The sequence below is a fragment of the Grus americana genome, chromosome 5, assembly GCF_028858705.1.
Source record: "Grus americana isolate bGruAme1 chromosome 5, bGruAme1.mat, whole genome shotgun sequence".
Lineage (NCBI taxonomy): Eukaryota > Metazoa > Chordata > Aves > Gruiformes > Gruidae > Grus > Grus americana.
This window is the reverse complement of record NC_072856.1, coordinates 65,369,434-65,386,233: the sequence shown is the minus strand read 5'-3', so window position 1 is coordinate 65,386,233 and position 16,800 is coordinate 65,369,434. Positions and strand designations below refer to the sequence as shown.

General features: G+C 41.7%; 2 protein-coding genes across 2 annotated transcripts in view; one reads left to right on the top strand and one right to left on the bottom strand.

Moving 5' to 3' along the window:
* Window positions 1-2,905, bottom strand: part of ARMH4 (armadillo like helical domain containing 4) — a 79,994-nt gene extending 77,089 nt beyond the window's left edge. Inside the window, exons 1-2 of the mRNA XM_054826762.1 lie at window positions 2,830-2,905; window positions 1,337-1,468 (exon numbers count right to left, since the gene is read on the bottom strand). The gene's annotated coding sequence lies outside the window, so the exon portion shown is untranslated. The remainder of the gene's footprint in view (window positions 1-1,336; window positions 1,469-2,829) is intronic.
* A 233-nt stretch (window positions 2,906-3,138) lies between these two features.
* On the top strand, window positions 3,139-16,800 carry ACTR10 (actin related protein 10). The gene is made up of 13 exons (XM_054826764.1): window positions 3,139-3,354; window positions 6,184-6,256; window positions 6,812-6,894; window positions 7,936-8,044; window positions 9,680-9,787; window positions 10,139-10,206; window positions 10,488-10,567; window positions 10,974-11,009; window positions 12,519-12,598; window positions 12,689-12,762; window positions 13,222-13,303; window positions 14,788-14,989; window positions 16,195-16,800. Exons 1-13 carry the CDS (start codon window positions 3,278-3,280, stop codon window positions 16,374-16,376), a joined length of 1,254 nt encoding a protein of 417 aa, XP_054682739.1. The 5' UTR covers window positions 3,139-3,277; the 3' UTR covers window positions 16,377-16,800.

The following is a 16,800-nucleotide window of genomic DNA, read 5'->3' as shown; positions in this document are numbered from 1 at the left end:
GTTGGAGTGTTTAATTGCTACAGGCTTTTGTTTGTTTATTTTTTCATGTTGGCATCCTCCGCTGCTGCCTTGGCAATGATTCCTCCTCCTCTAGAACCTGCCGGTTGCATGCTGGCCCCGTCACTGTTTCTGCATCTCGCATCACCACTACAGCTTTGTTCTTGCTCCTCAGTTTTCCTCTCCAAGGAGCGGTAGCTGACAGGATGGGAAGCTGGTGACAGGTGGCATGAAGAGTGGATGGGCTCATGCTGAGTTGTGGGATAGCATTGGAAGGACAGATATAAGATACAAGGGCTTTGTGAGGAGTCTCCCCCGAGTTTGTCACTGCAGAGTTCCCTGTCTTCACACCTTTCTTGCATTCATTCCCTCTGCACTGCCTGGATTCCTTGTGTTTTCCCCAGATATAGATCCAGATATGCCTGGATATGCCTTATGTTTCCCTTCCACGATGCCCCATCTACTTCAGCTCCCTCAGTCTCCACTCCTGCTCTGCACACACATGGACCTTCTCAGCTCCACACTCTTGACCCCGCTTTGTGACTTCAGGGAGAACAGAAGGAGGGAAAGGTGACAAGGCTGTGACAGAAGCAGAAGAGAAAGTGGTTATGTAGAGCTGCTAGTCCCAATGCTGGGCTAGTGCAGAGGTTTGTTCAGGAGACAGAGCAGATGGTGGCAGCGACAGCTTTTGGTGTCTCACATCACTCCCACTCATCGTCCGACTCTCCCACACACCTCCACCTTCACAATTCTTAAATAGCAAGTGTGGATGTGGGACCAACAGCACTGCCACAGACTACGTGAAAAGCATAGCATCTACAAACCACTACAGTGGCTCACAGCTCCAGGAGTTTGGGATCAGTGACAACAGAGCACATCAGTCTGACAACAGCCTACTTTGAAATCCTCTTGCTTCGTTAGAGCCCTTGTCTGGCTGTGCATATGCACTCAGGCTTGCCCATCTGGCAATGAGCAAATGTCTAGACCCAAGTCACCAGTTAATAGCTTTTTCAATATTTATTTTCCTTCCTTGAAGAAGAAATGGGTCCCACACACTGAGCCTATATAAATACCCTGTGACAGATCTTTTGGGGACATGATCAGAGCCATAGTTACACTCCTGGGCATGCATAAAAAGTGCCTGAAGAGCAGCTGACTTTACTGGTCACGTATCACAAACAGTATTCATTAGAACACCTTTTATTGTCTAAGCTCTTACTATTAATAAAGTCCAGCTGTTATTATTAATAGCAGATAATTACACACTTCACTCATGCACACATGCTCTCTCTGTTTTCCAGCAGGAGCAACAGTTGGAAGGCCAATCCCCGCTGCTTACCCAGAAACAGAGGCTTGTACTGATGCGCCAGTGGCTTCTAGGTCGGTGTTCACAAAGTCCCTCACAGAGTGCCTTTGTTCACCAGGTGTATTGATAATCCTCTTGTCTCTCTTGGCATAGCGCAGCCACCGCCTTTGTGGATGCAGTCAGTGTTAGACAACTCATTGCTCATGCTGAGGGCCTTGCACAGGTGCGGCAAACTCTTGGTGTTCTGAGCTTATTTCTGGCAGGTTCAGCAGGGTTGCTAGCCTGTGGGGCTCATTAATTCTCGGGGGACTTTCATGTGCTTCCTTTTGGCATGTACTTTTCCTCTCTTCAGTCTGTTTTTGGATCCACATCCTGAGGTATAGAACCCATTCCCACAACTTCGCACTAAGGGTCTTTTGTGGCACGGCAGTCACAGACCAGAAATGTTGATGCCATCTAAGGAAGGCTGCGTATTTCAGACACTTTGAATAACTTACTTGTAAACAAATGGTGACTGACCTCACCTGTAGCAGAGCTGACACTCAGCTATAAAGCAGAGATGAAGATTTTTTAGAAAAACTTAACATTTCCTAACCTTGATGGGGTTAAAACCTCAACACTGGGTCAAAGTCTTTCATTGTAGTATGTGGGAACATACATGCTTGCATGCAAATGCAGCTTCTTCCTTGCTCCAAAACTGAGTTAGATCTTGGTTTTGACAGCTTGTTATTTTGTGAGGGTTTGAGAAAATAAAGCATTCCCACAAACTTTGCAAAATGTGTCTTGTGGTGTGGCTCTGTGACTATGGAAGTCCGAAGACCGACAAATTCCCCCTTCAAAAAAAACCAGACAGATGAAGGCAGTACCCAGCTGTATTGGCACAATGATATGCTTTCATGAAAGTGGCTAAAATTGAACTAATTCAAATTACATTTTTAGCACTCGCATCCTACCAGTTGACTCCCACCATAGCTGATCCTCTCCTGCCTGTCTGCCAGACACAGGCGACCCAGTCTTGAAAGCACGGGTTACCACGGTGGGGTTTATTATGCATACCCTTACTGTATGTGCAAACTCATATCTTCACTCCTAATCACCATGCTCTTGGAGGTAGGAGATCGGGCCTTTTTGCCCACTGAGACATTTTCTTTCTGTTTGAAAGGAAGGATACTGTACCCTAAGGGTACCTACACAGTCAGCCTGGTATTAAATGGCTCTCGCATTAAATGTCGCGGCAGCCAGAGCACGCACCACAGGGCCCGTGGTGGGTTTAAGCTTTCGCGAGGGCTTTGGGTCAGCTGTGGAAGGACACAAGAAAGTTTGATGCACAGTCAGATGGCGCAGGCAAGCAACGCCTGGCCCCTCAGAAACTACAGAATCACAGAACGGTTTGGGTTGGAAAGAACCTTAAATCCCATCTAGTTCCAACCCCCCTGCCATGGGCAGGGACACCCTCCACTAGCCCAGGTTGCCCAAAGCCCCATCCAACCTGGCCTTGAGCCATGATGCGGTATAAATTAACGCACCCCTCCAGCACAGCTGCTTCAGTGTGGCTTTACGCTTCCCCAGCTCTCGGTGCCATTTCGCTCGGGCAGGTGAAGCCCCAGCGCTGGGTCTCCTCACAGGCCCGCGGCCGCCCCCGGCCCGCCCTCTCCCGGGTCACCCGGCTGCCCCTCTCGGGCCTCCTCCAGCCCTTCTCGCTCGCAGACGCCCTGCCCGCCGCCGGGGCGGAGTTGAGGGAAGGCCGCGCGGCCCCACGCAGGCCGCCACCGCCGAGGCGCTCCCGTTCCCCTCGAATCGCTGCGAGGCGGCCGGTGGGCGGCGGCGGGACGCGGGGAGGGCGGCGGGGCGGCGGATGTGCGGACAGGCGCCGTGGGCAGCCCGCCGCGCTGGGGAGGAGGAAGGCCCCATCGCACCGCGTCGGCAGTGAGGAAGGTCCTGTCGCGCCGCCGCCTGAGGTGACGGGAGGCCGCGATGCCGCTGTACGAGGGCCTGGGCAGCGGCGGGGAGAAGACCGCTGTAGTGATAGACCTGGGCGAGGCCTTCACCAAGTGAGTGGCGCCGCGTTCCCAGCCCTGTCTGGCCCCTTTCTGTCGCGACAGGCTTCGCCGTAGGGTCAGTGTCGCGGCAGCGGGGCGGGCCTGCTGTCGGAATGAATAATTGTGTGAGGTTTTTTCCTCTCGCTCCTTCTCTATGGTGATTGCGCGGCACAAAGCTGACAGTAACAGCTTTATTTTTTAGTTTCGTGTTTTAGATGAAAAAAGGGTGCAGCTCGAGGTGGAAGGAGAAATGTTCAGTATTTGGTAATTTATGTCCTGGCACAAAAATGCAGCCGTGTCTCTGGCCTGCCCCATGTCAAAATACCCGGTTGCGTTAGAAACCCCCAACTGCTCCTGCGTTCATAGAATCAGAACGGTTTGGGTTGGAAGGGACCTGAAAGCCCATCCAGTTCCAACCCCCCTGCCATGGGCAGGGACACCCTCCGCTAGCCCAGGTTGCCCAAAGCCCCATCCAACCTGGCCTTGAACACTTCCAGGGAGCCAGGGGCAGCCACAGCTTCTCTGGGCAGCCTGTGCCAGGGCCTCACCACCCTCACGGGGAAGAATTTCTTCCCAATATCTAATCTAAGTCTCCCCTCCTTCAGTTTAAAGCCATTCCCCCTTGTCCTGTCACTCCCTGCCCTTGTCACCAGTCCCTCTCCAGCTTTCCTGGAGCCCCTTCAGGGACTGGAAGGGGCTCTAAGGTCTCCCCGGAGCCTTCTCTTCTCCAGGCTGAACAACACCCCCCCTTAACTCTCACAGCTTGTCTCCATAGGAGAGGTGCTCCAGCCCTCTGATCATCTTCATGGCCTCCTCTGGACTTGCTCTAAGAGCTCCATGTCCTTCTTGTCCTGGGGACCCCAGAGCTGCATGCAGTACTCCAGGTGGGGTCTCACCAGAGCAGAGTAGAGGGGCAGAATCCCCTCCCTTGACCTGCTGGTCACGCTGCTTCTGATGCAGCCCAGGACATGGTTGGCTTCTGGCTGCAAACGCACATTGCTGGCTCATGTCGAGCTTCTCATCAACCAACAGTTCTCGTCCCAGGTACACACAGGCCTTGCAGAAAAAGGGCTGTTTAAGTAATCCTGCCCCGTGTCCAGGCTTAAAATAATCTGGAAATGCTCCAGAGTATGGTTTCAGTGGCGTATTTGGAAGAGGCTGCCTGCACACAGGAAAAAAAAACATATATATTGCAACAAAAGCATCTTTTCAGATGTATGTCACTCTTGCTAGGCTACGCCTGTGTCTCTGTGGATGCGTTTACCTGCTGGAAGCCGTTAGGATGTCTCTGGTTGTCTAAAGAGGCAGGAGTTGCAGGAGCAGGGTTTCTTGTCCCAACTTGGTTTTGTGTTAAGTTGCACTTGCCTTTTTTCAAGTGACTGTGTAATTGCAGACCAGCGGGCAGACTTCGTTACCTGGAAGTTGCTGCAGTGTGGTTATAGAGAAGATGTAGTAAAACCTTCATGGATTGAAACAAGGGATTCCACGAGTGGCTCCTTGTGGATTCATGTTGTGTGGCTGATCGCAAGCTTTCCCAAATTTGGGGCACTTGTGAGGTTTTATCCCATGGGCATTATTTGTCTAATAAAATGCTCTTACAGAAAAGCATTTCCTCTGAATAGTGTGTTTTTAAGATTTGTTTGCAATCTTCATTCTTGTAGAAGAGACAGCAACTTAATTATATAAGACATCTGTCCTTTTTGCAAATAAGGCTGAAATTAACCAAAAGTTCAAAAGCTGTCAGGAGGACAGGCAGGGACACTGCACGTGCACACTGGGACCGCACCAGTCTTTGTTTGGAAGACCAAAGAAAAAAATTAAATTCTGAATTATGTCATTTTAGATTTTTTTTTTCTGAAATGATCTGAAGAAACATGTTGACAGTTGTCAAATACCAAAATAAAATATTCATTGACCTTTTGCATTATAAGTACTCAAAGTCCAGCAGCTCTATAGTTTTCTAATGTAGTTTTCTTCTAAGGTTTGTACTTAATGGGGATGGCAGTAGTGAAAGAAATGTCAAGCCCCGAGTTTCTTAAAATCAAATCTTGAATTTCTTTTGTTTTTAATTTGCCTTCTCCGGTCCATGGTTCTTGTGTTTTTTAAGGTACAATTGCTTTATGAAAACCAGATCGGTTTCAGAAAAGTTTGTTTTGGGATTGCTACTATTTTTATTATCTTGTATCTAGGTTGGATGCAGAACTCTCATGTTTTGTCAGGAGTCCTGGAGTTAGTTGTCTTGAGGCAGTAATTAAATCACCCAGGATGCTTGTGAAGGGACTGCCTGTCAGAGCTGGAAATAGGAAAAAAGTGTCAGTGGAATGTTGCTGGTCAGCAGTGAAATAGGCCACAGGACCTGCATGATTGCGATTATCGTGTCTTTGTCTTTTGTTTCTTCTAAATAAACGTCACAGAAGATCGGTATTTAAAGAGGACATGATAACTTAATCTTGCCTGTAGTTACTGAGAGCTTCTGTGAAAATGGTGGGCCCGTATGGAGGATACAGAAAGGTATTTCTTTGGAAATTTAATAGGCAGTAAGGAAGGTTGCAGGTGGATGGTTACAAATATAAAACTAGTCAGTGGAAAGTAGGGGGCACATAAGAGTTACATTACAGTCCTTACAGAAGTGAAGAAAACTTGGTTAGTTTAATGCAGCTGAGAGGGAGTCAATAAAAAGATAGAAAACCTTTCTCATTCAGAATGGCTAGATAGAAAAGCTCTATGCAAAGCACTTTGCAGTCACAGAAGTATCCCTAATTAACTACTCTCTGATGATTCTTAGGCCCAGTATGTGAAATAGTGACTTCAAATGAGAAGTTTTCCAACATTTTCTTTTAGGTGTGGTTTTGCAGGAGAAACAGGACCAAGATGCATTATTCCTAGTGAAATAAAGAAACCCGATGTGGCAAAGGTAAATGATTTTACCTGAACTTTTACCTTTATAATGTTTGGTATGTCAGGGTATAGAAAGAATTTGCAGATATGTTTTCTGTTCATCGTAAACTATTTTTCATTATCTTGTAACTGCTGCTATCAAAAGATTGTAACTACATACAAGTAAGTGTGATACCAGTGCTGATGTTAATTGGTACTCATCACCCGTGCAGCTTATGTTTGGGGCATTTATTGAGAAATTTCTTTGCCTAGCTATGTTTTGAGTTTTTTTCTTTTAGTAGAGGATGGCAGCTTTGGAAAACTAATGTTGAGATATGTTACCAGTACAAAAAATTAGCATGAATAAACTCTGGAATTTAGTTATAGGGTGAGTTTGAGATGCATTGTAAGGGGTGTAGAGCAAATCAGGCAAGAGTGAGTATTTCTTTATATGTGTCAGATTATATATACGTTCAGATATAATATATTATCATATATATCATAGATTTTTTTTTATGTATCACGTATATATTCCTTTATATATAATCACTGCCTAATATTTAAGCTGACTGTGGATATTTTTACTTTACAGCCTGTCAAAGTTGTTCAATATAATATTAATACAGAAGAGCTATATTCATATCTCAAGGAATTTATCCATATGCTGTATTTCAGGTAAGTAGCTCTTACCTTGGATGTTACTTACTGAACTTTCTGTGGCTCTTTTCTGAGTACAGTGAGAGGTGTTAGAAGTGTGACTGAAACTGCTGGCTAGTTGAATAAGAAAACAGAAACAAGATTTTGCAGGTGGCTGCCTGGCTGTGTTCTTGCAGGAGAAATTCAGTGGTGCTGAGATTCAGGTTATATTACAAAGAATTAGTGTCCTGCAGCATCAGTTGCTCTCTAGAAATAAAAAAGTATTTGATAAGTTGCCTTTTAACTGTGGCTCTTATAAAGGACTTGATAGGGGAGTCATTACCTAAGAAGTTACACAGATTTTGTTAGGGCTGAAGCTCATCTTATATTGTTGTAGAGCTCTCTCCACATGACAGTGGTCTGGAAGGAGGAATCTTAACCTGTGGAATATTTTAGCTCAGCAATACATCTTTTTATTGTATTTTTAGTACCATTAGTGAATAATGAATAGACTTAGTCTTTTCTCTTTACTTTCAATCCTTATTTTTACACAGGAAAAAATCATCACTTGACACCAGGAAACCAGTACTTAATTTCTGTGCCTCAGATCTTCTGGTGGGGGTTGTTTTGGTTTTTTTCTGTCCTTGATCATCGCTTTGTAACTGATATCAGGACAATTCCATCCTCTTCCACTGAAATCAGGACATCTGTATCATCATTCTTCTTTTATGGACATGCTGTATGACACAGGACAAGCCATTAATGGCTATTATGTATGCCTGGTTTTGCATTTCTTTATACCGATTTAGAAATCTATAATGGATATTCAGAACTACAACCTGCTGGCAGATAACTCTGTAACTTGTTTTCTGTAACTCAGTTTCCTAACTTTCTTTTAGGAAAGTGGTGTGGTGGTTTTTTTTTAAATTTGGGAAAAAGACTTTGAGATCTACTGTAGAAAATGCTATCTAAATGCAAATTTTTAGGATTTTTGAGGAGAATGGAATATGAAAATAAGGTAGGTCTCATAATACGTGCTTAAACTTAACAGTTTTGTTTTACACATCTTGCCTTTTTTAGACATCTGCTGGTGAATCCCAGAGACCGCCGTGTTGTGATCATAGAATCTGTCTTGTGCCCTTCACACTTCAGAGACACACTCACAAAAGTCCTTTTCAAGCATTTTGAGGTACGTGTTTTACGTAACTACTGTACATGCTCAGCGTAGCACTTGCCAGTAGAAATTTTACTTACAATCACTACCAGACAAGAAATGAAAATAATGCTGAAAGAATGAGAGACGCAGAAAGAAGATGGAAAAAAAAGCTGATCGTTGTCTGGAGAAGTAGGGCTTGGAGATTGGACTAAAGGCCATTTTTGTTCCATTCTGACTCTTCATGAGGCCACAAAACAGGAGCTATTAAAAAGAATCCGAAAGGTTTTTCTGGCTTGTACAAAAATACAACTACATTGCACTGTTCCAGACAGATCCAATAATCCCCACCGAGCACTGCCTGAAGCCAGAATTTATATTTAAACACTTGTTAGTGCTCTGTCAGCAAATCTCATGACTTCTACCAGAGTCAATATCTGCCTGGCACGTGATCTAACCTCTGGCTGTACTCATTTAGATAAGAACTTACCTTCTCTGCTTAATCAGTCTTTTTGAAGAAAAGTCTGAACTTAATTCTTGCTTAGTTCTAATGGAAAATGTTTTGGAAGGTGAATCCATATTTCTTCAATTCAGATGGAACAAAGGTTAAGGTTCTTCTATAAAAAGTGTTGAAGCTCGTTTGTCTACAGTGCTTCTTCACTGTGCTTCCACAGCACAGTTTACCAACTAATCTTAAATTTCTGCATAATTCTTTCCTACAATTGATAAAATTTTCTGATGACTTGAAATTGCTGAAAGATTTGAGTGATTTAGGTTGGGTCTGTTTTTTTCCCAATCCCCTTACAGGAAAAATACATGTCTCAGATAAAGCACTCCAGTGCAAAATTGGTTATCAAAAATGAAGCGTGACTTGGAAAGTAATATTTTGATGGAGAGAGTTTGTAACTTGTTAAGAAGCCAGCTAATACTGATGTGAGGGTCTCTGTCTAGTATTTCCATTTGATGCAAAGAATAAGAGTGGCATATTAATACAGGGTCAATATTATAACTACGTGTCTGTATCAGTAATGTTGCCCTTAAATGCATGATTTATTGAAATTGCTCATTTAATTCACACTTCAAGGCGTTCCATTAAAGGAACTGTTGCTATCTAGGAAACTTGATTTATGGAATTCTGGGAGAAAGAAGTAATTCTTGTGTAATTTTGACGTGAGGTTCCACATAGCTTTGGGGAGAGTGTTTTAAATAGCCTCTTCTGTGAGTTTGTGTGTGATAGTATGTTGTCATAAGGCACATTTTTGTGGGTTTTCTGGCACCTTTGTTCATATCTTCAAGTCTTTATACAACACTTCAAGTAACTGTGTTTTGGTTTCTTTAATTTCTTTTTAATGACAAGGACAATAAGAAACTTGATCTATGACTTAAAATGAGTTCTACAGTTAACACTTGCTTTTCTTCCAAGCACATTCTAAGATTCATTGTTACTGAAATAACTGGTATGTACTGCAAATAAGGTGAACGTAGAATTTAGAATCCTGTTGTATTTTGTTCATTACTACACTACCTTAAAAACTAAATTAAAAATGGATACCTCAAGATACAGTTGTTTGGATTTTGCTTTTAATATGACATTCAGGGAAAGCATCAGTGCTTTGGGTGGTTTGTTTCTTTTTCCCCCTTCTGTCAATTGTCCTTTTGGTTTCCATGCAGGTACCTTCCGTTTTGTTTGCTCCGAGTCATCTAATGTCTCTGCTGACACTTGGGATCAATTCTGCCATGGTGCTAGACTGTGGATATGCGGAAAGCTTGGTGCTGCCTGTATCCTTTAATAATACACAAACAAAATTCTCAGCAATAAGGCTGTTGTGACAAGATATTTTTATAGACTTCAAGTGTGCTAAAAAGCAATAGGAACAGATCAACTAGTCTGGCTTTTGACTGTAAGATGTCATCACTTCACAACTGACATGCTAAGTCTGTGTACCCTCGAAACTTGGGAAGGATGCTTCATAACCTCAGCCTTTATAAACTAGAAATGAGTTTTGGAGAAAAGCAATTATGAAGTGTTTCCAATAGCTAATGTAAGAGATTGTTGAGGGGAAAAAGCATTTAGTTCCAGCAGACTGAAAACTCGTAACAAAAAAGGAGAATTTCCTGATCTTCATGTAGATATATGAGGGAATTCCGATTCTGAGCTGCTGGGGTTCCCTTCCTCTGGGAGGAAAGGCTATCCACAAGTAAGTTCACAGTTATACATTCTGGGTTACTGATGATTTCTTTGTGAAAGTTCATCTTTGATTAATGACCAAAGATACCTATTGAGCATGACTTAAATCATCACTGTTGCTGTGACAGCAGTTTGGCTATTGTTTATGTAGTAAAAGCTGTGGAAATCAGATCTGCTTCAGTCTATATTTAAAAGAATATAACTGAAGGGAATAAATACTATCCCTTAAGTATAATACAGAGAATCGGCCTGAGTTAATAGCTATCTCTAACTTAATGTGTGATGTTTTAGGGAGCTGGAATATCAGCTGTTGGAGCAGTGCACAGTTGATACAGGATTAGCCAAAGGACAAAGCCTTCCATCTGTGATGGGTAAGGTCTGTTTGATGTAGCATATGTGCTGTGAACTTGCATTGGGGAAAGTGAGTTAATACTAACAGTGAATAAAATGAGTTTGGTATTCACTGCAGTAGATTTGTGATCTACTTTCATTATTTATTTCTCTGTATTTAACAAGTATATTATTTTTATGATAAGCCATTTATAACAGCAGGTTTGAGTGAAGGCTGAGATAAAAGTTCTGTAGTAATATTTTAGTCTGTTTTGAGAGAAAACACACTTTTTATTTCTGTTCTTAACATTCTTGTGTCCTTAGAAATCTTTAAAAGCAGCTGTCAAGGTGAAACTTTAATGTACTAAATGTAACTCAAACTTAGTTTAATTCTTAAATTCTCTTTCTACTTAAAATCTTTTGTTCTAAGTTATTTTTTAATTTCAGGCTCAGTTCCGGAAGACATAGTAGAGGATATAAAAGGTAAAATTTTCTGCTTCATGAAACTCTAGTTTATTAAATTGTGCAGTAGACTATGATAATAGCAAGTGTGCAATACTTTACATTTAGGAATTTATTTTATCTTCTCTGTTTATCATATTTCTTACCTACTGGAAGAATTTGCAGTGTTGTTCCTCTTTGAAAGCAAAACCAAAACAGTGTTGAATTCCCCTTTGAGGTTTAGCCTTTGTGTTGTCAAGACGTAGCTTGTGATATGTTTGGTAAGCTAGCGCAATGAGAGTATTACACTATTATATATATCCTGTGATCAGCAGGTCAGGTTAACTTGGTGTTGCATTTTAACTATTGCTGCGTGCGTGCGTACAGTGTGTACGCTACATGGGACTCAGCAGATCTAATGTTCAAAATCTGTTGTCACAGATACATTTTGGTTGCAAATGCAGCATTTAAGCAGACTTAATTAACTTTAAAAATGTTTATGTCATGATGTTTTGTTTATAAATTAACTAAGAAGGCTCAGTTTGCCTTAAAGTCAATTTTTGGAAAAAAAAAAAGGTATGTACAAAAGGCAGTTTGCTGTGTTAATCATGTGGGCAAGATGAGTCAAGGACTACAGTTACACCAGAAAAAATAGAGCCTATCTTTGGGCAGAACTTGGATGAATTCCCATGTAATGTTTAATGTGAAACAGATATAAAAATATACATAATTGTAGAAAATAGCAACTAGTATATATCTCTTGGTCCAAATTAGGAAGAAATCCATCAGTCAAATGCAAAATAACTTAAATGCAGCTGGTCCTTTGTCAAATGGAAGTTGCTTTTCTAATTCCTGGACTGGAACACAATTTTCTGATCAGTTCTGGGTTTTGTGCAGTCTTTTGGAACCAGATATAATATGCTAGGGTTGAAATTATGATTACCTGTGTATTGAAGGGTTGTTTATTTGTGACAGCCATTTATGAAAAGAATGCTCGTTATATACTTACTTATTTGTGTCTGGCATAAGTAACACTAGCAGCTGGGATACAAATGAAATTGTGTTCTCTCAGTGTTGCCTGGAGAAAAAACCCTCTGGAGTTCTTAAGGTGCTGAAGAGTTGCACTAGGAAAAATATTGGGTTATTTCAGCTTGTTTAAAAAATGAGTAGTGTCTTGTTTGAAGCCATGGTGTGAGGCCCGCAGTGGTGTGTTTGACAGCAGAATACAACCCCTGGCACCTTGTGGTAACCAAAGGCAGGATTAGTAATGTCCCTTTGTCTTTAAATCTTATGTAGCTTGTCTGAGAAAAAAATCTTGCCTATCTTAGCAATGTTTCAGTCTTAGCTTCATTTAAACTTCTGGCCTAGATAGCACCTGAACGCCTCTGAAGTGTAGAGACTGTTTTTCTCTGCATTTATTTGATAATGTCTTGGACCAGCAAGGGCCTAAAGCATGTGTTCCTCTCTAAATTAAGCAAAATTATTGTTTGTATTGGTGACGAAAGGATCCAACAAAGTCTTTCTTCTGCCCCTTCCTTCTCTTTTACAAAGTCCGCACTTGTTTTGTGAGTGATCTCCAACGTGGACTGAAAATCCAAGCAGCCAAGTTTAACATTGATGGCAGTGCTGAGGTGGGTGGCAAATGAAGCTTATCTTCGTCTTTTGAAGTGTATGTAGCCTTTTTGGCCCCTAAAATAATACACGTATGTTTTTATTTCTAGCGTCCTTCACCACCTCCAGATGTGGACTATCCTTTAGATGGAGAAAAGATTCTCCATGTAGTTGGGCCCATCAGGTGAGAAATACTGTAGCTGAATATTTATCTTTAGGAGGATATATTTTCAACTCTAAAAGCACATACATTTTCATAAAATTGAATTTAAATGAAACATTTGCATATGCTTTTTATGTCTGTTAAATTAAGGCTTTGTGCTGGGCACAGTACAAGCCCATAGTAAGAGGTATCTGCTTCCCCAGAGAGCTCACAGTTGAAGATGAGAGCAAACAAATAGGAGGGATGGGAAAACAGAAATGGAGTAATAATGCATGATGACGAAACACGTTTAGTGAAGTAAACGGGCATTGTCTCCTCCCTGTTGGCACCGCCTGGTGCATGGACTGTATGACAGAAGAAGTTGTGATGATGTGTTGTCAGCAGGAAGTCTGTTGTTATTTCCAGCCCTGCTGTTGGTGAGTGTTAGCTCATGGTGTAGTATTGCTTCTCATTAACACTCATTTCCTGTCTTTTCAACAGAGACTCTGTTGTTGAAATACTGTTTGAACAGGATAATGAAGAGACATCTGTTGCCACTTTGATCTTAGATTCACTCATTCAGGTAATTTTATATTATAAACAATTTATGGAATGCCTCCAGCCTTAGAGAACCTGCTGTTATGAATGACTTTCTAGAGTAACACCCTTCCAACTGCACGTTGCGATTGGTTGCAAAAGTTTAGCGTAAGGTGACTCCTAGGGTGCTGCCACATGATGAATTACTCCAGGGTAGTAAGTCACCAAGTGTCATCTGCTCTGTGATTGTTTTCTTGCTCTTTGGTGTACTGCAGCGTTTCTAGGACAGGTTTCTAAGAATCGCAGTGCTCACCCCTCAGCAAAGGTAATAAACTATCTTGCGTTTGTTTGGGAGTGAAGCTCTACATATGTAATGACAAAGGAGTAGCTAATACTTAGTGTTACAGGAATTACGCTGCTTAAACTGAAATGACACACGTATTCTGTTTCTTCTTTTTACAAGGTGTTTTGATCAGAGTTAGACTTTATGCATCCTGCAGACTGCTGGTTTACCTAAGATAAAATAAAATTAATTTGGACATCTCTGTTACAGGCAGGGTATTACGTATATTATGGAAAATTTTCTTGGCATATACAAAAGCTTCATTTCTTATTATATTTAGGAAAAATGGATTAGAAAACCACTATAAATGGAAATTTTCATTATAGGGTGGTATATATATGTTAATTAAAGTTGACTTCTTGTAGTTATTGATGCCATTTAAATCAGTTTGCTGAGGCATAATTTATTGGAGAGCCATAGGCTTGGATGACATGACAAACATTTCAATTAGAATTCCTTATGAAAACAAATTATTTAACAAGATCTGTGCCTGGACCCCTCACTTCTGTCCCTTTAGGCATTTACGTTGCATCACTCTTTGGCCAGAGGAAATACCAGTGTTAAATTTACGAGTGTTAAGCAGCATCCAGTTACTTCTGCTGGACAAGAGAACCACAGCAGTCTGGATTTTTTTTTGTTTAAAGGGCTAGCGCAGATCTGTTTCTGAGGGGCAGAACTGACAAAGCTTGCTTTTCTCATGCCTTCGTGTCTTCTATTTGGATTATCCGATGCCTGACGCAAGATCCAACAGAAACCTTTTCAGCCACTGAGACTTTTGTAGCACCTTTCTCCCAGATGGAGCTAAAAAGAGTCGATCTCACATGTAACAGGTTTCCCTCTGAGAGCACTGGTTGAAGCTTCACCTCTCTGGCACATCTTCTCCCAGAACTCATGGGAATTACTGTCACTGATACATCTGTCCTCTGTTCTCTTGGCCTGTCTCAGCTGAAGGGCTTTACAGGGAACCACCTAAGCCTCAGCTGGGCAGTTTCTTAAGCCTGGTTTTCTTGGGAAGTCTGGATAAAAGTGATTTTGGTTATGTTTCAGCTAAGCATGAGAAAACAGTGATTGAAGTGCATAGACAGGCTGAATTTCTAACAGACCTCTGAATGGTTGTTCATGCAACTGCAGTTATGAGTGTTGTGTGGGTTTTGTTTTTTGTTTTTTTTTATTCCTGTTTGCATTAGTGTCCCATAGACACTCGGAAGCAGTTGGCAGAGAACTTGGTAGTTATTGGTGGCACCGCTATGTTGCCAGGATTCCTTCACAGGCTCATGGCAGAAATCAGATACCTGGTAGAGAAACCAAAATACAAAGAAACACTTGCCACTAAAACCTTCAGAATTCACACTCCACCTGCCAAACCCAACTGTGTGGCCTGGCTGGGAGGTAAGAATGAAAACAACTGCTAAGCAAAGGTACAAAGTGGAAAAACAAACCTTCCAACTGGGATTTGTAATGAATAAATAGCAGTGAAACTTGGGTGAACTATTGAAATCAAGCTGCATTGCAGCTCTGTGGAATTGTTATGCCCTCCTGGAAGAAATCTTGCAGAGCAAAGCTCCCTCGGGCATTTTGAGGGCAGAATGGCGCTGCAGGTTATGGGAGCTTTAAAGAGGCAATGTGCAATTTGAAACGGTGTGGAAGATGTTGTTGACTCAAGTGCGGTACAGGGCTACTGCCATATGGTGGCACCAGTAAAGCGATTAGGCAGAGCAGAGACCTGCTGCGTGGAGGAAGATCTGCTTATTGAAAAAAGAAGTTTAATTACTGACTGAGGAGCTCTGAGCTGTGGAGAGGCCGGAGGCTGCTAACTCCTGTGCTGTTCCCAAGTGCCAATAACAAATACAGAAGCTCTGTGATGGATTTGGGATGCTGTACTGGCAGGCTAGGGAAAAAGAAGGGCTTTCTATTGCTAGCAACTCTCTTCAGGAAGGTTCTGAGGTTGAGAAGAATTCATGCTTTTCTAAACTTTTGGTATATATGCGGAGCCCATCTGGTATGTGTGAGGAACTAACTTTAACTGTAAAGGTAGATTTTATTTCCACATGCTTTGAAATGTAAATGTTTATAAAATTGTAGTTTTGAAACCTTTTGAGTCTCCTTTTAGGATTAGCAAACAAGAATGATTTATGTGCAACGAGTTCTCTGATACTTTTCTTCACTGGCAGTGCTAGTCAGCTGCCATGGTCTGAATCTTCTCACAGCATATGTAAACTTCTTACGGGTATTGTGTGACACCATTTTGGGGGGAGGAAGTTTCCTCGAACACAAGGTGGTTTCTTTCAAGTGCTTAAAATTAAAACTTCTAGGAAACTTTGTCGTAAGAAGCAGGTCAGCTAGGTGAGTTTTGCTGTCAGCAGGGACTAGATGATTCTTTCCTTTCAGCTACTTTCAGTTACTTTCAAGGGACATAAATGGAAGCAATTAGGGACTCGCTAGGCCACTGAAAAGGAAAGTGGCTAGATCCTTTCATTCCTTTAATTTTTGGGACAGAGCTGAAAAAGAATAGTGGAGATTCTTGATGGGGAAAAGTAGAAAAAGAAATTCAGTACATCAAATTAATGCAACATTTTTTTCCCCCAATAATGTAGGAGCCATTTTTGGAGCACTTCAGGACATACTTGGGAGCCGGTCTGTGTCCAAAGAATATTACAGCCAGACAGGCCGCATACCTGACTGGTGCTGTCTTAATAATCCTCCCCTGGAAATGATGTTTGATATTGGAAAAGCACCCCCACCATTGATGAAGAGGGCTTTTTCTACTGAGAAATAAGCACCTAAATGCTACACAAGGATTCTTCTCATCTATTTCAAGTAGATATATATGCATTGTTTGTTGGTTTTTTTTTTAAGTTAAGTAATTTGTATTTAACACTATTAAATATGAACGATGTGGAAGTTTTGGGGGAGTATGGTGGTAGGTACTAACACTATTTAAAACCATGTCCAGTTGTAGTTTAAAAATGTAACTCTGGCAACTACTATACTGTTTCGTCCTCTCCTGAAGAAATTCTGTACTGTCATGAGTTGTAGCCTACTGGTTGTTTGTTATTTATCTGTACAGTAAATGACATCGTTGAGAGAATTTGTTTTAAGATATTTTGATTTTAAATATGCTTAGAAGAATGCACAGACATTGGGAAACATCTATGGAAGCTTTTCTGCCACTTTCTGTATTAAAATATTCCACCCTTGAA

Coding starts and splice junctions, on each gene's coding strand:
- ACTR10 (XM_054826764.1), top strand. CDS start 3,278: ATGCCGCTGTACGAGGGCCTGGGCAGCGGCGGGGAGAAGACCGCTGTA. Junction 6,257..6,811: donor AGAAACCCGATGTGGCAAAG/GTAAATGATTTT, acceptor TTTACTTTACAG/CCTGTCAAAGTTGTTCAATA. Junction 11,010..12,518: donor CATAGTAGAGGATATAAAAG/GTAAAATTTTCT, acceptor TCTTTTACAAAG/TCCGCACTTGTTTTGTGAGT.